This window comes from Saimiri boliviensis, chromosome 11, assembly GCF_048565385.1.
Source record: "Saimiri boliviensis isolate mSaiBol1 chromosome 11, mSaiBol1.pri, whole genome shotgun sequence".
Lineage (NCBI taxonomy): Eukaryota > Metazoa > Chordata > Mammalia > Primates > Cebidae > Saimiri > Saimiri boliviensis.
The window spans coordinates 110,349,457-110,370,426 of record NC_133459.1 but is presented as its reverse complement, the minus strand read 5'-3'; the positions used below and the strand labels follow the sequence as shown (position 1 = coordinate 110,370,426).

General features: G+C 35.3%; 1 protein-coding gene across 5 annotated transcripts in view; it reads left to right on the top strand.

The window, feature by feature from the left end:
• The window catches only part of AGL (amylo-alpha-1,6-glucosidase and 4-alpha-glucanotransferase), a 71,236-nt gene extending 50,506 nt beyond the window's left edge, over window positions 1-20,730 (top strand). For all 5 annotated transcript variants that reach the window (XM_074381372.1, XM_074381370.1, XM_074381371.1 and 2 more), the window contains 7 exons: window positions 3,339-3,474; window positions 8,765-8,877; window positions 9,881-10,092; window positions 11,795-11,892; window positions 12,900-12,987; window positions 13,094-13,227; window positions 18,253-20,730. In XM_074381372.1, coding sequence (XP_074237473.1) covers window positions 3,339-3,474; window positions 8,765-8,877; window positions 9,881-10,092; window positions 11,795-11,892; window positions 12,900-12,987; window positions 13,094-13,227; window positions 18,253-18,370 — 899 coding nt within the window. In that variant the 3' untranslated portion in view covers window positions 18,371-20,730. The remainder of the gene's footprint in view (window positions 1-3,338; window positions 3,475-8,764; window positions 8,878-9,880; window positions 10,093-11,794; window positions 11,893-12,899; window positions 12,988-13,093; window positions 13,228-18,252) is intronic.
• Window positions 20,731-20,970: the final 240 nt, after the last annotated feature.

Below are 20,970 nucleotides of genomic sequence, written 5' to 3'. Positions count from 1 at the left end.
GAATGAGATTGGTTCATATAATAAGTATATGTTTTGTTTTAGAAGAAACTGCCAAACTATATTCCAGAGTGGTTTTACCATTTTAATAAATTCCTGCCAGCAAACTGGAGAGATCCAGTTTTTCTACATCTGACTAGCATTTGGTGGTACCAGTTTTTTTTAAGTTGTTCTGATAGCAAACTGTGTGTTGGGTTGGGGGGGTCTGAGACAGTCTTGCTCTGTCCCCCAGCTGGAATGCAGTGGCGCAATCCCAGCTCACTGCAATATCTGCCTCCTGGGTTCAAATGGTTCTTGTACCTCAGCCTTCCAAGTAGCTGGGACTACAGGCATATGCCACCACACCTGGCTAATTTTTTGTATTTTTTCTTTTCTTTTTTTTTTTTTTTTTTTTTTTTGGTAGAGATGAGGTTTCAGCATGTTGACCAGGCTGGACATTGTGGTTTTAATTTGCATTTCCCTAATGGCTAATGATGTGGAATATCTTTTCATGTGCTCATTTGCCATCCATCTTCCTTCTTTGCTGAAATATTGGTTCTTGAATTTTGATGTTGAGCATCTCTTACTGTGCTTATAGGCATCCATATATCTTCTTTGGAGAAATGTCTATTCACATCCTTTGAATTGAGGGGAGGAATTGAGTTCTTTGGATTTTTGGTGTTGAGGTGCAGGGTGCTTTGTACATTCTGGATACGAAACACTTAAAAGATTTGGTTTGCGAATATTTTCTCCCATATTGTTGGTTGTCCGTTCACTGTCTTTAAAGTATCCTTTGATACACAGAAGCTTCTGATTTTGATTAAGTCCAGTTTATCTGTTCTTTAGTTTTAGCTCTTATGTTCAGGTCTTTGGTCCATATTGAGTTAATTTTTATATATGATATAAAGTCCAAGTCCATTTTTTTGCATGTGAATATCCAGTTTACTCAGCTCCATTTACTGGAAAAAACTGTCCTTTCCCCACTAAATGGTCTTGGCACCCTTGTCAAAAAAAATTTGACCATATATACAGGGTTTATTTCTGGGTTCTCTATTCCGCTGGTCTCTGTGTCTGTCTTTATGACAGAACCACACTGTTTTAGTGTAGCTTTGTAGTAAGTTTTGAAATGAGGAAGCCTGAGTCTTCTAATCTTGTTCTTTTTCTATTGTTTTGGCTATTCAGGGTCCCTGGAGATTCCATATTTATTTCAAGGTGGAGTTTTCTATTTCTACAAGCATCATTCTTTTTGGAGCATTTTTGTGAAACCTTCCTTAAGCTTTTCTGACGGATGTTTCTAACATCTGAGTCATCTCAGTGTTGTCACCTGTTAATTGCCTTTTCTCATTCAGATTGCAATTTTCCTTCTTCTTGGCTTGACAAAACATTTTTCATGTTTTCCTAGACCTTTGAATATTATGTTATAGGACACTGGATCCTATGAAATCTTTCATTTTACCAAGTAGTCATTGTTTAGGTTTAGTATGCAGCTTCTGGCCTACTCTTGTGGGCTGTAGTTTCAGTGACAATTTAATATTTAGCAACGTTATTCTGGTCTGCTTCATTCATGGGCTATCAATCAGGAGGCCACTCAGAAAACCTGAGTGGAATTCCACACTGTAGTTTACTTCTCAAACCTGTGGGTGTGTTAATTCTCATGATTCACATTTAGATCGGTCAGAGCCTGCCCAGGACTCCCTATACAGCGTTAAAGCATCCTTTCTTGCAACTTCCTCCTCTTCAGGTCTCTGCTGAAATCTCTAGTTGGGAGTGTGAGAGGCACCCCATCACTGCGGGGCAGGGCATGGAAATCCAGACTCTCCACTCAGTCCCTGCTGACAGCATGCTGTCAGGAGAGAGGAACACTGTCCCTAACCACCTGCTCCCACTGGGTGGGGGTGAAAGTCCGTACTCCCCACCTAGTTTGTGTTAACATCATGCAGCAGGGTGGGAAACACCCTGGGCTGCCGGCTACCGCCCCAAGGCCACCTACTACTGCCAGGTTGGGAGTAGAAGATCACACTCCTCAGACTCCGCATACTGCTGAGGAAGGGGAGTGCTGCCTTGAGCCATCTGCTACCCACATTTGCGGGATAGAATTCCAGGCGTCCACTCAGCCTCCACTGACATTCCAGGGGGAAAGGACATCCATGGTGTTTGCTGACATAGAGCAGATGTTGTCATAAAGGTTTCTGTCTGGTTAGGGTCACTCTTTCCTTCTCCTTTGGCTAGAGTAAATTGGTTTTTCTTGGAACTTTTTGTCAGTACCTGTTGGAGGTTGCAGGTTGCTTTTCCAAGGCAACATCCCACCCAGACTGGTATATACGGAGAATTTAAAACAAAAACAAAAACAGGGAACTCACCACTACGACATTCTTCAAGTCTTCAGGTTCCTAGTCAATCTGCCTTCCTCTTTACACTTTTAGAGTCCTCTTATGATAGTCCAATGTATTACGCTCAGGGATATTAGTTGTACTTAAGAGGAAGATCAGGGAAAAATGAGTCTTCTCCCCTTTTTTATACAAGAAGTTTTTGTGCATTATGTACTTACGTGTGTTTGATTATGTGTAAATTACTTATGCTATATATTACATAGCGTATTTTCAGTGTACTATACTATATACTATAATAAATAATTTGTTTCAAAATTGTACACAGAAATTAGATATATCAGTATTCTCTATAATTAAGCTTTTACAAAAAAGGTATCTTATTCTATATGTCCATTTGTGATTTGTTTTATTCAGTCATTTTGTTTTGGATATTTATCTTTTTGTATAAATTTAAGGTGTACAAGGGCAGTTTTGTTACATGGATATATTGGTAAGGTGAAGTCTGGGCTTTTAGTGTAACCATCACCCAAATAATGTACATTGTACTCATTAAGTAATTTCTCATCTGTCACTGTCCTCTCACCCTTCTGAGTCTCTGGTGTCTATTATTTCAATCTCTATGCCCATATACATACATTATTTAGCTCAGACTTAATCCATTTTGATACACGTAAATCCAGTTCATTAATTTCAAATGGTATAGAGCGTTTCCCATTGTATGAATAAACTACAGTGTTTATTCATTCCTCTACTGAGCAGTTATTTTTTGTGGATGCGAGCAGTGTGGCAGTGAATATCCTCATACACATCTCCATGTGCACATAAATAAGGGCTTCTCTAGAACAGATATAGAAATGAAATTCCTATGTGGTAGAGTATGCACATCTCCAACTTTTAAGACATCATCAAACTGAATTTCAGAGTGGTTGTCCTATTTATTGTATTTAAAATTTTGTAAATGTTAAAAAATATTTGTATATACTGTATATAATACTTATACAAATTTTATTTTATACATATTTGGGCTTTTAGGTTTTAATATAACCGCAGGAGTTGATGAAGAAACAGGATTTGTTTATGGAGGAAATCGTTTCAATTGTGGCACATGGATGGATAAAATGGGAGAAAGTGACAGAGCTAGAAACAGAGGAATCCCAGCCACACCAAGGTAGTGTTGATTTTATAGTGCTGTGTAATTATACCATTTAAAAACACACACACACACATATACTTGTGGAATTTTTTATTCTATTAACCATGAACTCTTTATATTAATCAAAATTTCCCTGCCTCCCTCCCTTCATCTCCCCCATTATACATGCACATAATCCTCTTGATATAAGTTATCAAGTAACACTATCTGTTCTTTTCCATAAGTTCTCATAGGTTGATTCTCTACAAGTACCTCAAAAAAAAAAAGATTTATGATTCATTTTCCCAGTGGTTAAGACATTTTCATAACCTGAACTGCTTATTGATATAAACATTTCATTATCTCCATCTTTTGCAAATAGAAAACAACCAATTATTCTGTCTTTTTATAAAATTCTTTCACTTTCTGAACCTTTTTTCCTCCGAATTTTTAAAATATTTTTTCTAGTGTTTGTCATTTGAAAAGTTGTTATGATTTCAAAGGCTTAAACATCATCAGAAGCTATTAAAATAGCTTTTAATATTACTATTACCCAAATAATGTACTGTGTAACCATTAAGTAATGTCTATCAAAGTAGCTTCTATCCGGGTGTGGTGCACACCTATAATTCCAGCACTTTGGGAGGCCAAGGCGGGTGGATCAAAAGGTCAAGAGATTGAGACCATCCTGGTCAACATGGTGAAACCCCGTCTCCACTAAAAATACAAAAATTAGCTGGGCATGGTGGTGCACACCTGTAGTCCCAGCTACTCGGGAGGCTGAGGCAGGAGAATTGCTTGAACCCAGGAGGCAGAGGCTGCAGTGACCTGAGATGGCACCATTGCACTCCAGCGTGGGTAACAACAGCAAAACTCATGTCTCAAAAAAAAAAAAAAAAAAGCCAAAAAAAAAAATAGTTTCTGATATTGTATTAAGCTGAGAAGTTATTTTCTTACTGTGATTTTTTTTTTTTTTTTTTTGAGAGAGAGAGAGCCTTACTTTATTGCCCAGGCTATAGTGCAATGGCAAGATCTTGATTCACTGCAGCCTCTGCCTCCCAGATTCAAGCAATTCTCCTGCCTTAGCCTCCCAAGTACCTGGGACTACAGGCACTCACTACCATACTGGCTAATTTTTGTATTTTAATGGAGGTGGGGCTTATCATGTTGGCTAGGCCGGTCTCAGATTTTTGACCTCAAATGATCCATCTGCCTTAGCCTCCCAAAGTTCTGGGATTACAGGCATGAACCTTCACACTTGGCCTCTTATTCTAAATTTTATCTTCAGTTGTCCAATAAGAACTATGGACTGGGTGTGGTAGCTGACACCTGTAATCCCAATACTTCAGGAGGTAGAGTTGAGAGGATAGCTTGAGCCCAGGAGTTCAAAACCAGCCTGGGCAACATATTGAGGCCTCATCTCTACAAAAAATAATTAATAAATAAACAAATAAGGTACTATCTTTACATGCTTTGCCAATTTTTTAAAAATCTGTTTGTTTTGATACATTAGGCCTTGTACTTCCCTTTTATTTTTCTTAAAAATCAGCTTTCAAATTAATGTGTCTGCCTTCCCTAACTTTCTCCACCCCTATTTTTTATGTTTGCTATCTCTTCTCTAGTACCTTATCTCACTATTCACTGATTCTTTACTCCTACCTTTTCCAACTGCCATCTTCTTTTATTCCATAATCCCCATTCTACATCATAGAATTTTTTAAATACATGTGAAGAAATCATAATAGTCTCTCAGACCACAGGACAACCAAATTAGAACTCAGAATTAAGAAACTAACTCAGAACCACACAACTTCATGGAAACTGAACAGCTGGCTCCTGAATGTCAACCAGATAAACAATGAAATGAAGGCAGAAATAAAGATGTTCTTTGAAACCATTGAGAATGAAGACACACATACCAGAATCTCTGCGGCACATTTAAAGCAGTGTCTAGAGGAAAATTTATAGCAATAAATGCCCACATGAGAAGTGAAGAAAGATCTAAAATTGACACCCTGTCATCAAAATTGAATGGGCTAGAGGAGCAACATCAAAAAAACTCAAAAGATAGCAGAAGACAAGAAATAAATAAGATCAGAGCAGAACTGAAGGAAATAGGGACACAAAAAAATCCTTCAAAAAATCAGTAAATCCAGGAGCTGATTTTTTGAAAAGATCAACAAAATAGACCACTAGCCAGATTAATAAAAAAGGTAGAAGAATCAAATAGATGCAATAAAAAATGATAAAGGGGATATTACCACTGATTCCACAGAAATACAAACTACAATCAGAGATTACTACAAACAATTCTATGCACATAAACCAGTAAACCTGGAAGAAACGGATAAATTCCTGGACACTTGGCACGCTCCCAGGCCTGAAGCAGGAAGAAGTTGCAACCTTGAACAGACCAATAACAAGGGCTGAAGTTGAAGCAGCAATTAACAGTCTATCAACCAAAAAAAGTCCAGGTCCAGACAGGTTCATAGCTGAATTCTACCAGACGTACAAAGAGGAGCTAGTACCATTCCTTCTGAAACTATTCCAAACAATACAAAAAGAGAGAATACTTCCCAAATCATTTTATGAGACCAACATCATCCTGATACCAAAATCCGGCACAGACTCAACAAAAAAAGAAAACTTCAGGCAAATATCCATGATGAGCATAGACACAAAAATCTTCAATAAAATACTGGCAAACTGATTGCAACAGTACATCAAAAAGCTTATCCATCATGATCAAGTAGGCTTCATTCCAGGGATGCAAGGCTGGTTCAACATACACAAGTCTGTAAATGTAATCTACCACACATAAACAACCCTAGACAAAAACCACGATTATCTGAATAGATGCGGAGAATGCCTTTGATAAAATTCAACAGCCTTTATGCTAAAAACTCTCATTCACCTAGGTATAAAAGGAACATATCTCAAAACAATAAAAGCTATTTATGACAAACCTACAGCCAATATCATACTGAATGGGCAAAAACTGGAAGGATTCCCTTTGAAATTCAGCACTAGACAAGGATGCCCTTTCTTACCACTCCTATTCAATGTAGTATTGGAAGTTCTAGCCAAAGCAATTAGGCAAGAAAAAAAAAATAAAGGGTATTCAATAAGGTAAAGAGAAAATCCAATTGTCTCTATTTGCAGATGACATGATCGTATATTTAGAAGACCCCATCATGTTAGCCCATCTCCTTAAACTGGTAAGCAAGTTCAACAAAGTCTCACGATAGAAAATCAATGTGCAGAAATCACAAGCATTTCTGTATACCAATAACAGACTAACAGCCAAATCATGAGCAGACTCCCATTCACAGTTGCTACAAAGAGAATAAAATATCTAGGAATACAACTAACAAAGGAAGTGAAGGACCTCTTCTCAGGAGAACTACAAGCCAATGCTCAAGGAAATAAGAGAGGACACAAACAGATGGAGAAACATTCCATGCTCATGGTTAGAAAGAATCAATATTGTGAAATGGCTATACTGCCCAAAGTAATTTATAGATTCAATGCTATCCCCATCAGGCTACCAATGACCTTCTTTACAGAACTGGAAAAAAACCACCTTAAACTTCATATCAAACCAAAAGAGAGCCCACATAGCCAAGGCAATCCTAAGCAAAAAGAACAAAGCCGGAGGCATCACACTACCTAATTTCAAACTATACTACAAGGTTACGGTAATCAAAATGGCATGGTACTGGTACCAAAACAGAGATATAGACCAATGGAACTTAGCAGAGGTATCAGAGATGCCACACATCTACAACCATCTGATCTTTGACAAACCTGACAAAAACAAGCAGTGGGGAAAGGATTCCCTGTTTAATAAATGGTGTTTGGAAAACTGGCTAGCCATGTGCAGAAAGCAGAAACTGGACCCCTTCCTGACACCTTACACTTAAATTAACTCCAAATGGACTAAAGACTTAAACATAAGGCCTAATACCATAAACACCTTAGAAGAAAATCTAGGCAAAACCATTCAGGACATAGGCATAGGCAAGGACTTCGTGACTAAAACACCAAAAGCATTGGGAACAAAAGCCAAAATAGACAAATGGGATCTAATTAAACTCCAGAGCTTCTGCAAAGCAAAAGAAACAATTGTTAGAGTGAACTGGCAACCAACAGAATGGGAAAAAAATTTTGCAATCTACCCTTCTGACAAAGGGCTAATATCCAGAATCTACAGAGAACTAAAACAGATTTACAAGAAAAAAACAAACCCATCCAAAAGTGGGCAAAGGATATGAACAGACATTTTTCAAAAGAAGACATATATGAGGCCAAAAAAACATGAAAAAATGCTCATCATCACTGATTATTAGAGAAATGCAAATCAAAACCACATTGAGATCTCACCTCATGCCAGTTAGAATGGCAATCATTAAAAAATCTGGAGACAACAGATGCTGGAGAGAATGTGGAGAAATAGGAACACTTTTACACTGTTGGCGGGAGTGTAAACTAGTTCAACCACTGTGGAAGACAGTGTGGCGCTTCCTCAAGGACCTAGAAATACAAATTCCATTTGACCCAGCAATCCCATTACTTGGTATATATCCAAAGGATTATAAATCATTCTATTATACAGACACATGCACATGTATTTTCATAGCAACACTATTTACAATAGCAAAGACCTGGAACCAACCCATATGCCCATGGATGATAGACTGGACAAGGAAAATGTGGCACATACACACCATGGAATACTATGCAGTCATAAAAAATGTTGAATTTGTGTCCTTTGTAGGGACATGAATGAATCTGGAAACCGTAATTCTCAGCAAACTGACACAAGAACAGAAAATCAAACACTGCATGTTCTCAGTCATAGGCGGGTGTTGAATGATGAGAACATATGGACACAGGGAGAGAAGCATCACACACAGGGGTTTTTTAGGGGGTCCAAGGGAGGGACTGCAGGGGAGTGAGGAGTTCAGGGTAGGATAACATGGAGAGAAATGCCAGATGTAAGTGATGGGGGGATGGAAGCAGCAAACCGTATTGCCATGTGTGTACCTATGCAACAATCTTGCATGATCTGCACATGTACCCCAGAACCTAAAGTACAATAAAAAAACAAAAAACCAAACAAACTTGTAAGGAAGATAGACAATGGCAAAACAGTAAGAGGAAAAATTTTTTATGTGATACAGTATACATTCCTATAGAATAAGGATTTTTATTAGTTTTCATAATGTGTTATATGATTCATTATAATTGTTTACTGAATGCCCTTTAACTAGCAGTACTTAAAGGACTCCAACTTAGAGAATTTAAATACATTTTTTAATTTTAGAGATGGGTCTGCTGTGGAAATTGTGGGCCTGAGTAAATCTGCTGTTCGTTGGTTGCTGGAATTATCAAAAAAAAATATTTTCCCTTATCATGAAGTTACAGTAAAAAGACATGGTAAGCTGATTATTTTATTTACAAAGAACTCTCAAATGTACTATGTATATTCTCAACCTATGTAATCATAATTTGATTCAATTAGCTAATATTAGACAACCATTAAGAAGAAAGAAAATTCATTAATTTACTAGTGTGAAAATTGTAGCAATTCTAATTGCTAACCATATTTTTAGCAACTTTGAACTGAGATTACAAAGCAGCATAGCTATTGCCTTTATTGTGCTTGTCTTTTTCCTCAGTGTGACTATGAGGAACTTGCATTTCTGTAAGCAATTTTGTGATCCTTATATATCTTTTACTAGAACAGTACTGTCCGGTATAATGTGAACCACATATAAAGTTTTAAATTTTATAGTACCCACATTTTAAGAAGTATAAAGAAACAGGTGAAATTGATTACAAGATATTTTATTAAATTGGCCAAGTGTGGTGGCTCATACCTATAATCTCCACACTTTGGGAAGCCAAGGCTGGCAGATCACTTGAGCTCAGCAGTTTGAGACCATTCTGGGCAACATGAAACCCCATGCCTACAAGAAATACAAAAATTAGCACGTTTGGTAGTGTGAGCCTGTAGTCCCAGCTACTTGAGAGGCTGGGGTGGGAGAATGGCTTGAGACCAGGAAGCAGAGGTTGCAGTGAGTCAAGTTCACGCTACTGCACTGCAGCTTGGGTGACAGTGCCAGACCCTGTCTTTAAAAAAAAATTTCATTTTATTTAACTCAGTGTATGTATGTAAAATATTGTTTCAACATATAATCGATATAAAATTATTCATGAGCTATTTTATATTCTTTTTCGGTGGTGCTGCATCTTCATAATGCAGTTTATATTTTACATTTATAACACATCTCAATTCAGACTGGCCACATCTTCCAGAAGTGGATAATTTATTGCCTTGTAGTAGATAAAAATTAACTAAATGTTACTATTTATCTGTAACTAGATGTGTGACTTGTTTTGAGTGATTAAAACTACCATATCTTATGTTATTTTTCAGGAAAGGTTGTAAAGGTCTCATATGATGAGTGGAACAGAAAAATACAAGACAACTTTGAAAAGCTGTTTCATGTTTCAGAAGATCCTTCAGATTTAAATGAAAAGCATCCAAATCTGGTTCACAAACGTGGCATATATAAAGATAGTTATGGAGCTTCAAGTCCTTGGTGTGACTATCAGCTCAGGCCTAATTTTACCATAGCAATGGTTGTGGTAGGTGATTCGTTTTTGTTTTTATATTTCAAAAAATAATGTGCTAGAGTTTATTTAGTTCCTTATTCCCGTTCATTTTCAAATTCACTTAATTGCTAAAAAGTAGTATATTGCTTAATAGCTAGTTTTAAAGTCTTTTCTAATTAATCAAGTATTATGCATATCACCTTTAACTTGTAACATTCAGTATCTGAAAACAGAAAATAATGGATGATGACTAATGAAGTGCTTCCTAGAGTTTTTCACATTCAGAGCACACAGACGATATATGTGGCCAGATGCAGTGGCTCACACTTGTCATCCCACTTGGGGGACTGAGACAGGAGGATCACTTGAGCCCAGCAGTTTGAGACCAGCCTGGACATCATAATGAAACCCTGCCTCTATATAAATAAAAAGAAAGAAAAGAAATGAATATTTGATATTTGTACAGCACAGTAGGCTAAAAATGGACTAGGCTGCTTGTACCAGATCCAACTACTTCAGTTAGCCCTGGGCCCCACCCAGCTGCCCTGAAAGCTGAGGGTCTCTGTATCCTACACACCTGTACTATAACCAGTGCCTCAGCACACTAGTTGGAAAGTGCTGAACTAGTGAACTAAAGTGAATAGCTTCAATTAACATTCTATTTTCTTTGTTGCATTGCTGCAGTTAGTTTTGTCTAGCAAAGAATTGTAGACTCTCTTTTTTAATCTATGCTTTAGTCTAAAAGTAAACTACAAGGCAGTAAAATAGAGAAGGTATGTGTTCTTCCATCCCTGCCTAGCTGTTTTCACATTACCAAAAAGAGTACCAAACCTAGTACTATAAATTATAGTAGAATGAAAAGTATAAAAGTACACGAAGGTAGCTTTGCTTCAGTGTGCACTTGATTTTATTTAACCACTAAAATTAATGCAGATTCTTGGTCAACAGTGCTTTCTCTCTTCTTTCTCTGCATCTCAAGTAAATTTACTCATGCTATTGAAGTAAAAGTTCTTCTGTATTTATTTATGGCCCCAGAAGCAAAAAATGGGTATCAGATGTCCTTAAAGAAAGCTATTATAAATCTTCTGAAGAATGAATTTCATAAATTTTTAAGTGTGTGCTGTCTGGGTTCAGTGGCTCATGCCTATAATTCCAGCACTTTTGGTGGCTGAGGTGGGAGGATCACTTAAGCTCAGGAGTTCAAGATCAGCCTTGGCAACATAGTGAGTTCTCATCTCTACAAAAAAAAAAAAAAAAATGCAATTAGCCATGTGTGGTGGCATATACCTGTAGTCCCAGCTGCTCAGGAGGCTAAGGCAGGATGATCACTTGAGCCAGGAGATTGAGGCTGCTCAGAACTTTTAGACTAAAATTCTGATCTTGCCACTACACTCCAGCTTGGTGACAGAGTGAGACCCTGTCTCCAAAGGGGGAAAAATAAAAGTGTGTTCTGCTTTCAGTGTAGCTGTGGCAACTTCCTTTTGGAGCTAGGTAACTTTCTTGAGGTGACACAGAGAAATAGTCACCTCTAAAAGCTTTCCTAACTTCTATGGCCAAAAAGCAGTGCTTCTAAGTCAGCCTTACAGCATTAGATCTGGTTAGGCATCTGCACTCAAATTCTGACCCTCACTGTATTTTAAGTAATTTCTTTCAAGTTTATAAATAGTTTCTGTGGGTAGGAACTCATTTGTCTGTGATCTTAAAAATTTATATGTTTGTTTTTGGCATTCACTAGGCCCCTGAGCTCTTTACTACAGAAAAAGCATGGAAAGCTTTGGAGATTGCAGAAAAAAAGTTGCTTGGTCCCCTTGGCATGAAAACTTTAGATCCAGAGTAAGTTGGAATATAAGTATTAAAAATGTTACTATATTTAATCCAAATACATTGATATCAACCATAATTTTTTTCGCTTACCAGTAACATGTCTAAAATTGCATTCAGGTTGGGCATGGTTGCTCATGCCTGTAATCTCAACACTTTGGAGGTCCAAGGTAGTCAAGACCAGCCAGGGCAACAAAAGGAGATGCCATCTCTACAAAAATAAAAATTTAAAAAGAAAATAGCCAGGAGAGATTATGTATACCTGTAGTCCTAGCTACTCAGGAGGCTAAGGCAGAAGGATCACTTGAGCCCAGTATATTAAGGCTATAGTGAGCTACGATGGCACCACTGCACTCCAGACTGCTTGACAGAGTGAAACACTGGTGTAAAAAAAAAAAAAAAAAAACCACCAAAACTCACAATTAAAGCTTACTCATGTGACCAGTTCTCCAAAAAAAAAAAAAAAAAAAAAAAAAAGTAACAGATGGAGTATAGATAACTGTGTTGTGCTATGTATTGTAATAAAGCAGTATGTATATTCAGTTGCTATCTGATAATAGACCAATTTTAATTTTAAAATAATTTTATGGAGAAGCTTAAAAACCACCTTTCCAATCTATAATTAATAAAACCATGGCTTTCATTTTTACTAATTCAAATGAGTCTCTGTATATTTCAATTATTAGATAGGCCTCAATATATTAGAGGCCTAGGAAATTGTTGACTTTAAACGAACCCATATTTAGTGCCAGGCTAACTTCTTTAAGGCAAGATACCAGAATATTTTACATTTCTATATTAACTGGTATTTGTTAATTATTTTTAACACATGACTAAAGTCCTATGAATCAGTATTTACTAATTTTAAATGGATGATGTACTAATGCTGAGCTTATTCTGTAGATTAGAAGACAAAATAATTGATTATTTTTCTTACCTTTGTTATTGAAATTTTTCAAATGCCTTCTATATAATACCTGATCATCTTTTATTTAACTTAAATTTCAATCATTTTGCAGTGATATGGTTTACTGTGGAATTTATGACAATGCATTAGACAATGACAACTACAATCTTGCTAAAGGTTTCAATTATCACCAAGGACCTGTAAGAATTTCATTTATCTTCTGAGTTTCAGTTTAAATTATTTTTCAAGTAATTTTTAGATATTTACAGTTATTTTTTGTCTTTACTGTTAAATAATCTTTTTTAGGAGTGGTTGTGGCCTATTGGGTATTTTCTTCGTGCAAAATTATATTTTTCCAGATTGATGGGCCCAGAGACTACTGCAAAGACTATAGTTTTGGTTAAAAATGTTCTTTCCCGACATTATGTTCATCTTGAGAGGTAAGTCATCAGGAGCATGTAATTTCCATAACTAGCGTTTAGTCAGTTTATTAGCTATTAGGTAAATTACACTTTCTTAAGAATTCATTTCTGTATGCCTTAGGTATCCCATTGAAAAGTTAAGCCTTTATTCTTTAACATGACAAATATTATATAATTTTCACTTTCTCTTATTTTAGGTTATTATTTATTTTAAGTTGAGGTCTTGATATTATATGATGTATATATGTGGAATACCCTTTGATTTTTTAAATTTACCTGATGTTTCTGGATATGGTTGGCACAGGATAAATATAAAAACTGAAGGTACTCAGCCTAGGCCTTTTGAGTTAATTGATTTATAGATACATCAAGATACAGTTTTCAGCCGGGCGCGGTGGCTCATGCCTGTAATCCTAGCATTTTGGGAGGCCGAAGTGGGTGGATCACCTGAGGTCAGGAGTTCAAGACCAGCCTGGCCAACATGGTGAAAACCCCATCTTAAAAAAAAAAATAAAATAAAATGGAAAAAAAAAAAAAAAAGATACCGTTTTCAGAAATGCTTTCATTATAGTTAAAATATCAGAGTTGGTCTTTTGCCTGTTATTTCAAAAACCATTTTTTACCTCCTTGTCCTAATTATTAGCAAATAGACAGTGTCAGAGTTACATATCTTTATAACATAGTATATATTCAATCAGAGGGTATCTTCTCAAATTTTTGATTATACATAAGTATATGTATATTCAATTCCTCAGATTATAAGGAAACAGCACAAATTTTATTTCCTTTCTTACAAGCACATAAGGGACTTCAGTGTGTTTCATATTAATAGAGCCACTCCCGATTTCTTTCATTTGGTTGTCACCATGGTACAGATTTTACCATACTTTTAACCTATTTATGTCTTTGTATTTAAAGTAGATTGCTTGTACATAGTAGCATGTAATTGAGCCTTGCTCTTGTGTAGCATGACAGTTTGTGCTTTTGGATTATTTAGACCATTTACACTTAAGGTGATTACTGAAATTGTGAAATTTAAATGTTTGTTGTCTGTTTATTCTGTCTGTTCTGTGTTAGCTTTTTCCTCTTTTTGTGCTTCTTTTGCATTGAATATTTATTATTTCATTTTCATCTCCTTTGTTGGCTAATTAGATATAATTCTTGTTTATTTAAAATGGTTGCTTTAGGTTTATAGTATATGTCTTTATAGTTTACCTTCCAGTGATATACCACTTCAAGTAAGGTATAAAGAACCCTAAAATAGTATAGTTTCATTTTTTCCCCTCCAGGCCTGTGTGCTATTATCATCATCCATTTTGCTTTTATATATATTATAACCCCAATACTACATGGTTACTACTTTTGTTTAGGCAGTCAGTTATTTTTTAATGATATCTAAATAATACAGAAAAAAGTCTAATTATTCTTATGGTTGCCATTTTCAGTACTCTTCATATTTTTGTGATGTTCCGTATTTCCATCTAGTATCATTTTCCTTCTACCTGAAGAACTTTCTCCATCATGTCTTGTAGTGTATTTTTCCTCATGATGAATTCTTTCAATTCATGTAACTGTAAAACATCTGTGTCTTGCCTTCATTTTAAAGATATTTTCACCGTGTATAGAATTCAAAGTTAAGATTTTTCTCTTTCATACTTTAAGGTGGTTACATTGTTTTGACAAGAAATCTGCTATCATTTTTATGTCTAACCTACCATCACATCCATCCTGGTGTTTTTCATTTCACACATTGTAGTTTTCATTTCTTGAAGTTTTATCTGGGTCATTTTGTATCTTCCATGTATCTGCTTAATGTTTTGAACATATGGAATATAATTACAGTGACTCTTTTAATATCCTTGTCTGCTAATTCATTTCTGGGTTGCTTTTGCTTGTGATTATTCTCTTTATTATGGTCATATCATCCTGCTTCTTTGCTTGGTAGTTTTTGTTTTTTTGATTTTTGGAGAGACAGGGGTCTTGCTATCTTGCCCAGGCTGGTTTCAAACTCCTAGGCTCAAGCAATCCTTCCACCTCGGCCTCCTGAAGTGCTGAGATTACAGGCATGAGCCACCACACCCAGCCATCTGCCTGGTCATTTTTTATCAGATACCATATGTGCAATGTATCTTGTTGGGTGCTAGATTTTTGATGTTTCTATAAATGTTTTTGAGCTTTGTTTTGGAATGCAGTGAAATTACTTGGAAACAATTTGATCTTTTCAGGTCTTGATTTTAAGCTTGTTAGACCTGACCAGAATAGCATTTGGTCTAGGAATAATTATTCTCCATTAGTGAATTAAGACCCATTGTGTTCTCTACCCTGTATCCCCAAAAGTATGCTGTTTTCAAATCTGGCTGGTGTGAACAAGCAAGTGTTCCCAATTCTGTATGAGTGCCAGGTACTGCTTCTTCTCATCCTTTCGGATGGCTCTTTTCTTGTTCTTTGGTAGTTTCCTCTTGTAAATTTACTGATTGGTACGCTATAGATACTAGAGTGGGACCCTCTGCATATCTTCAGAGTTCTTTCTTTGTACAGCTCCCTCCTCTCTAGTACTCTGTCCTGCAAATTGTAGCTGCTTTATAGTGTTCCTGGATTCTCAGTTCAACTCAAGGAAGTCTGCCAGGCTCCACCTGTGTTTCCCCTCTCTGTGCCAAATCCTGGAAACTCTCAAGGCAGTAAGGTATGGTAATCATAGGGTTTGCCTCATTTGTTTCTCATTCCTCATGGATCACTATTTGTTGCTTACTGTCTAACGTCTTAAATTATTACTTTGTCCAGTTCTTCAGTTGTATCAGACAGGAGGGAAATTCTGTCATCCTGTTTGTCACATATGGAAGTCCTTCCTTGCTTTATGGCCCAGCAATATGTTCAAGACTCATCTTTTGCTTTCACTATCCCAGCCTGGAATCAGGCTATTCTCTAAGGAGCCCTTGTTCTTTATAGTGAAAAATGTTATTTAGAAGCCAGATCTGAGCACATTGTGTATTGATTATTACTATGCCCCCCAGTAGATAGGGCTAAGGAACATACGATAATACGTAAACATAGATAAATACATACATACCTATCAGGATGCACATATTCAGTGTATCCTATCTGTATGTGTTGAAAACCTGAGTTCACACCAGTTTCAATCTAATGCTCAGTGTTTCATTCTATATTTCTCCCTTTCCATATTTGTAATTCCCTTTTCCAACAGTGAATAACCGACTTCTCACACTGGGCTATCATTACCACATAGAGTCTGCTCACCCAGCTTGGGCCCGATACCCCACACTAAGCCACCTCTATGTGTGGAGCCCTCCTGGCACCACTTGGGTTCTAACTACCCACTCTGGACCACTCTCACCCTTGGTGAACTCCCTTTTCATACATCTTGGACTCTAACATCCTGCTGCATCTCCATACTACCTGTTACCCTTTCCTCTCCATTTGTGGTTACCAGCCCTGCTCTGTCCCACCTAATGACTTCAGGATGAATTTTTGAGGAAAGCAAGAGAAAGGAGACTTCCTTATATTTGTATGGATACATTCCATGTCCTAGTGTCAAAGTTTAATTATGAGCAGCATATTCATGATTTTGTAAACCCATTTTGTTTCTTAATTTTGGTAGTCTGTTAGTTTGCTAGAGCTGCAATAACAAAGCACTACAAACTCAGTGACTTAAATAATAGAAATTGTTAAACAGCAGAATATTGTCTCACTGTTTGAGACGCCAGAAATCTGAAAAATCAAGGCACAGGCAGAGAGCCATGCTCCCTCTGAAGGTTATTAGGGAAAGATCTCTTCCAGTCCTTTCTCCTAGCTGCCGATAATCCTGTGGCTGGTGGCAGCAAAACTCCAATCTTCATGTGGCATTATTTTAACTAATTACATCTACAGTGACCCAATTTTCAAACAGCTCACATTCTGAAATACTGGGGGTTAGGACTTCAACACACAAATTCTGTGGAGATACAGTTCACACATTACAGATATGCAGATATCCAACTTCAGTAATTTGGCGTTTTACTCTAAAGTAGCTTAAATACTTGGAAACATATATTTTCTACATTTTCCATGTTTCTATGACAGTTTTTCAAATATGGTACCTAGCTGATATTAATTATTATCCAAAATACTCTTATTTTACCTAATGGAATTATTTTTTCCTATTTTTACTATGAAATATTTGATGCCCACTGAAGCATGTATGTAATATAGTCCTGAGTTACAAACCATAATAATGAAATAAATGTGTTCCCACAATCCAACTTAAAAATGAAACATTACAAATTTCTGTATTTTAAAAATTTGTGTTTCATTTTTAAGGGATTACATTGAAATTAAGAATAAATTTGATGAAAAAAAGAATAAATTTGATGTGCTAACATCACTGTGCTCTGATAGGGAGGGCTGAAACAAGTTACTTAACCTCTATAAATCTCTCTTTCCTCTCTATAGATAGGAATACATATGGTATCTACCTTATAGGGTTACTGTGAACATTAAATGAAATAATATACATAAAGCACTTAGCATAGAACATAAATACATAATAAATAATAAGCTTATTATTCAGTAGAATGAGAAATTAATTGGCATTTTTTAAGTAGCAAGTACTCTGGAATGGCATTTTCTCCCCAATTATAGTTCTTAGTGTTTCTTCATTACTTTTAGTTTTATAGTTTTATCAAGATCACATATAACATATCTGCATAATTATAATTTGAATCTCATAAACTTACTCCAAAAGGAATAAAATTATCCCTGAGAGAGTGTTTATCTCTATATTTATATATAGCTGGTAATGGTAGTTTTTCTATGTTTTTAATACATAAAGGGATTCCTTGTATTTAAAAGTATTAAATTCCAAAGATGGAATGTCATCTTTGGAATTTCAGTCTAAATTCATTTGTATGTCTTTAAGATGTGTTTTTTTGTAGCAAATGACTACATGTGATTGTTTTCTATCAATAGAAGGTAAAAATCACCAGGTCTTTCCTATTTTATTAATATGTATTAGATTATGTCTTTGTAAAATGTCTTTCTTTCATTCAGATCCCCTTGGAAAGGACTTCCAGAACTGACCAATGAGAATGCCCAGTACTGTCCTTTCAGCTGTGAAACACAAGCCTGGTCAATTGCTACTATTCTTGAGACACTATACGATTTATAGTTGATTACAGATATTATGTATGCCATTACTCGTATTATAGAATGCAAGGTCATCATATGTAACTGCCTTATATGCACAGGCTCAAGTCATTTTAAAAATCTCATTTATTATAATATTGATGCTCAGTTAGGGAAGCTTGTAAAAGCATTGATTTTTTTTTTAAACTTACAGAAGCAGGTTTCAATTTGAATCAGAAAGAAATATAATTACCAATGAAATGTGTTTGAGTTCCATAAGAATTCTTTAAATGCCTAGAAATCCAGAGTTTGAAAAAGAAAAATCATGTAATCTTCTAGTTGTACATAAATGAAAATAAAATCTGAAAATATAATGAAAGAAATGGAAAGATAGCTTTTAATTGTGGCATATATAATCTTCAGTAACATATACTGAATAGGCTGTGGTTCATTAATGTTATCAACATTTACTATAGTATTCTTAGTACAATGCTCACTGCATTTAATAAGTATTTAATAAATGGTGAATGATAGAAGTTTCCACCTACAGTATATGTTCATAAGTGGAGCACAGATGTTCAAACTATGCTTTTATTTTTTTCACTGTTATATTAATTTTTGTGTAATATTATGAATGCCAACAGTGTATTTTATATGATTTACTTATATGAGGAAACATGCAAAACATTAGGAAATTTATTTCCTAAAAACAGTTTTATAAAATTAGTATTGAGTTTCAGTTTACTATTATAAGATAGCTTACATTTTCAAAATGGATATTGTTGGTCATATTTCTAGATCATTGAAGAAAAAGAATGTTACATTAGTTTTCTAAAACTCAACTATCTTTAGTTCATGTAGAAAAATCTTTTGCTAGATCATAAGAGATACTGATTTCCTATTAACACAAAACCTACATTGACAAGTTTAACATTGAGAAGAATCTTAATAAAAATATGGATATGAATTCAGTAGTATCTTAGATTCAATAAAATCATTGGAAGTTTTTTGTGTTAATTTATTTTAAGATACCTTAAAAACCTCAAAGCCATAAAAGGAAAAAGGATTTTAACATTTATATGAGTTAACATTTTTTAATAGAACTTATTTCTGAGATAGAATTTTTTTACTGTTTTTGTCTTAAGAAAACAAATTCGATCATTATGCATTCAAGTTGGAAGAAGCAGTTGCAAGAATTCTTTCACTGCTATATAATTTTCAGTGGCTCATTTATAACTAATAAAATAATGGTACTTTAAAATAATGCTACTTTAAAAGTAGTACTTTTTAAAGTTAGTTTAGAGGTTACATACCCAAAACCTTAACTATGACTAACAAATAAAACTAAGGAAGGAAACCAGCAAACTAAAATTTCTGGGCACCAAAAACACATAAATGCCTCAGATGTCAAATATGCTTGAAAGCTCATGTAATTTACTTTAAGATCGTCTGCCTGCTCTTCTTCAAAGCTGATTTTGCTTTAGAAATAGTTTTAACTAGCTTAGTTTTTTGGTTTCCAAAACTAAAGCAGATTAAATCCTACAGATTTAAGGACAGTTGTGACAGTAATCTGACCACTATCTATAAACACACTGGTTTCCAAATTTCCCTTTCTTTTTCAGTTCCTTCCTAGCTCAATGTATAACCTTTTCTAAACTGTGCAAGTTAAAGCAATGACTTTCCTTGAGAGAACCATTAGTTCATCAAAGGTTTACGTAGTTTTGTTGTTCTACCCTAACTTTGATATTAAGGGAGGTAAGAAAGGTAACAGAAAAACAGCATATTTAACCAAAGCAAGAAGTAATGACTGACAGTTAAATGTGACCAAAAAAAATTCAAAGTTCAGATTTTTTTAAATGTAGCCATTTTGGGTTATCTCTAGTAAGACAAATACCCATGTTGGTAAATTTTTAGGATATTGTGTTGCACTAGAAAACTAAGTGGTTCATATCCCTAATGAGGAATATTAATGAAAGAACATTGTTATATTCTGCATGGTATATTTTAAAGTTTGAAAGCATGTTAAACATTATTTCCTCTATAATAGTTAAAATACAGAATTAGATGTCATTTGACTAAAGAATATTTAGGTAGGATGCTTCATAATTGAGTGATGCTGGATAAGGTATTATTGTATTTCAGCAATGGACTATGCCTCGGTTTTTCACTAATAAAAATCAAAATGGACTCTTTAACATGAGAAATGAATTTGCCAGTTTAATATGCTGTGGTATTTTAATAAGTTTTCAAAGATAATTGGGAAAACATGAAACTGGTCATATTTATGAATATTGTAACGTGAATTATAATCCATTTCTGATATGTCTTGAACTACTCTGTCTAGTGGGCAAATGTCATTGTTATCTTTCTGTGTTAAGAAAATAAAAATATTTTCTAAAGGTCTATATTTTGCTTTTATTCATAGCCATTGCACTCAGCTAATTTTTTATTTTCATTTATCTTTTATTTTGTAGAGACAGGATTCTACACTATGTTCCCTAGGTTGGTCTCAACCTCCTGGCCTCAAGAGATCCTCCTGCCTCAGCCTCCCCAATGCTGACCATAGCCATTTATTCAGTGCTTGCCTACTTTAGGTGCTTACCTTTTTGCAGGATGTGTGGAGGCAAAGAGGAGGAAGAATTT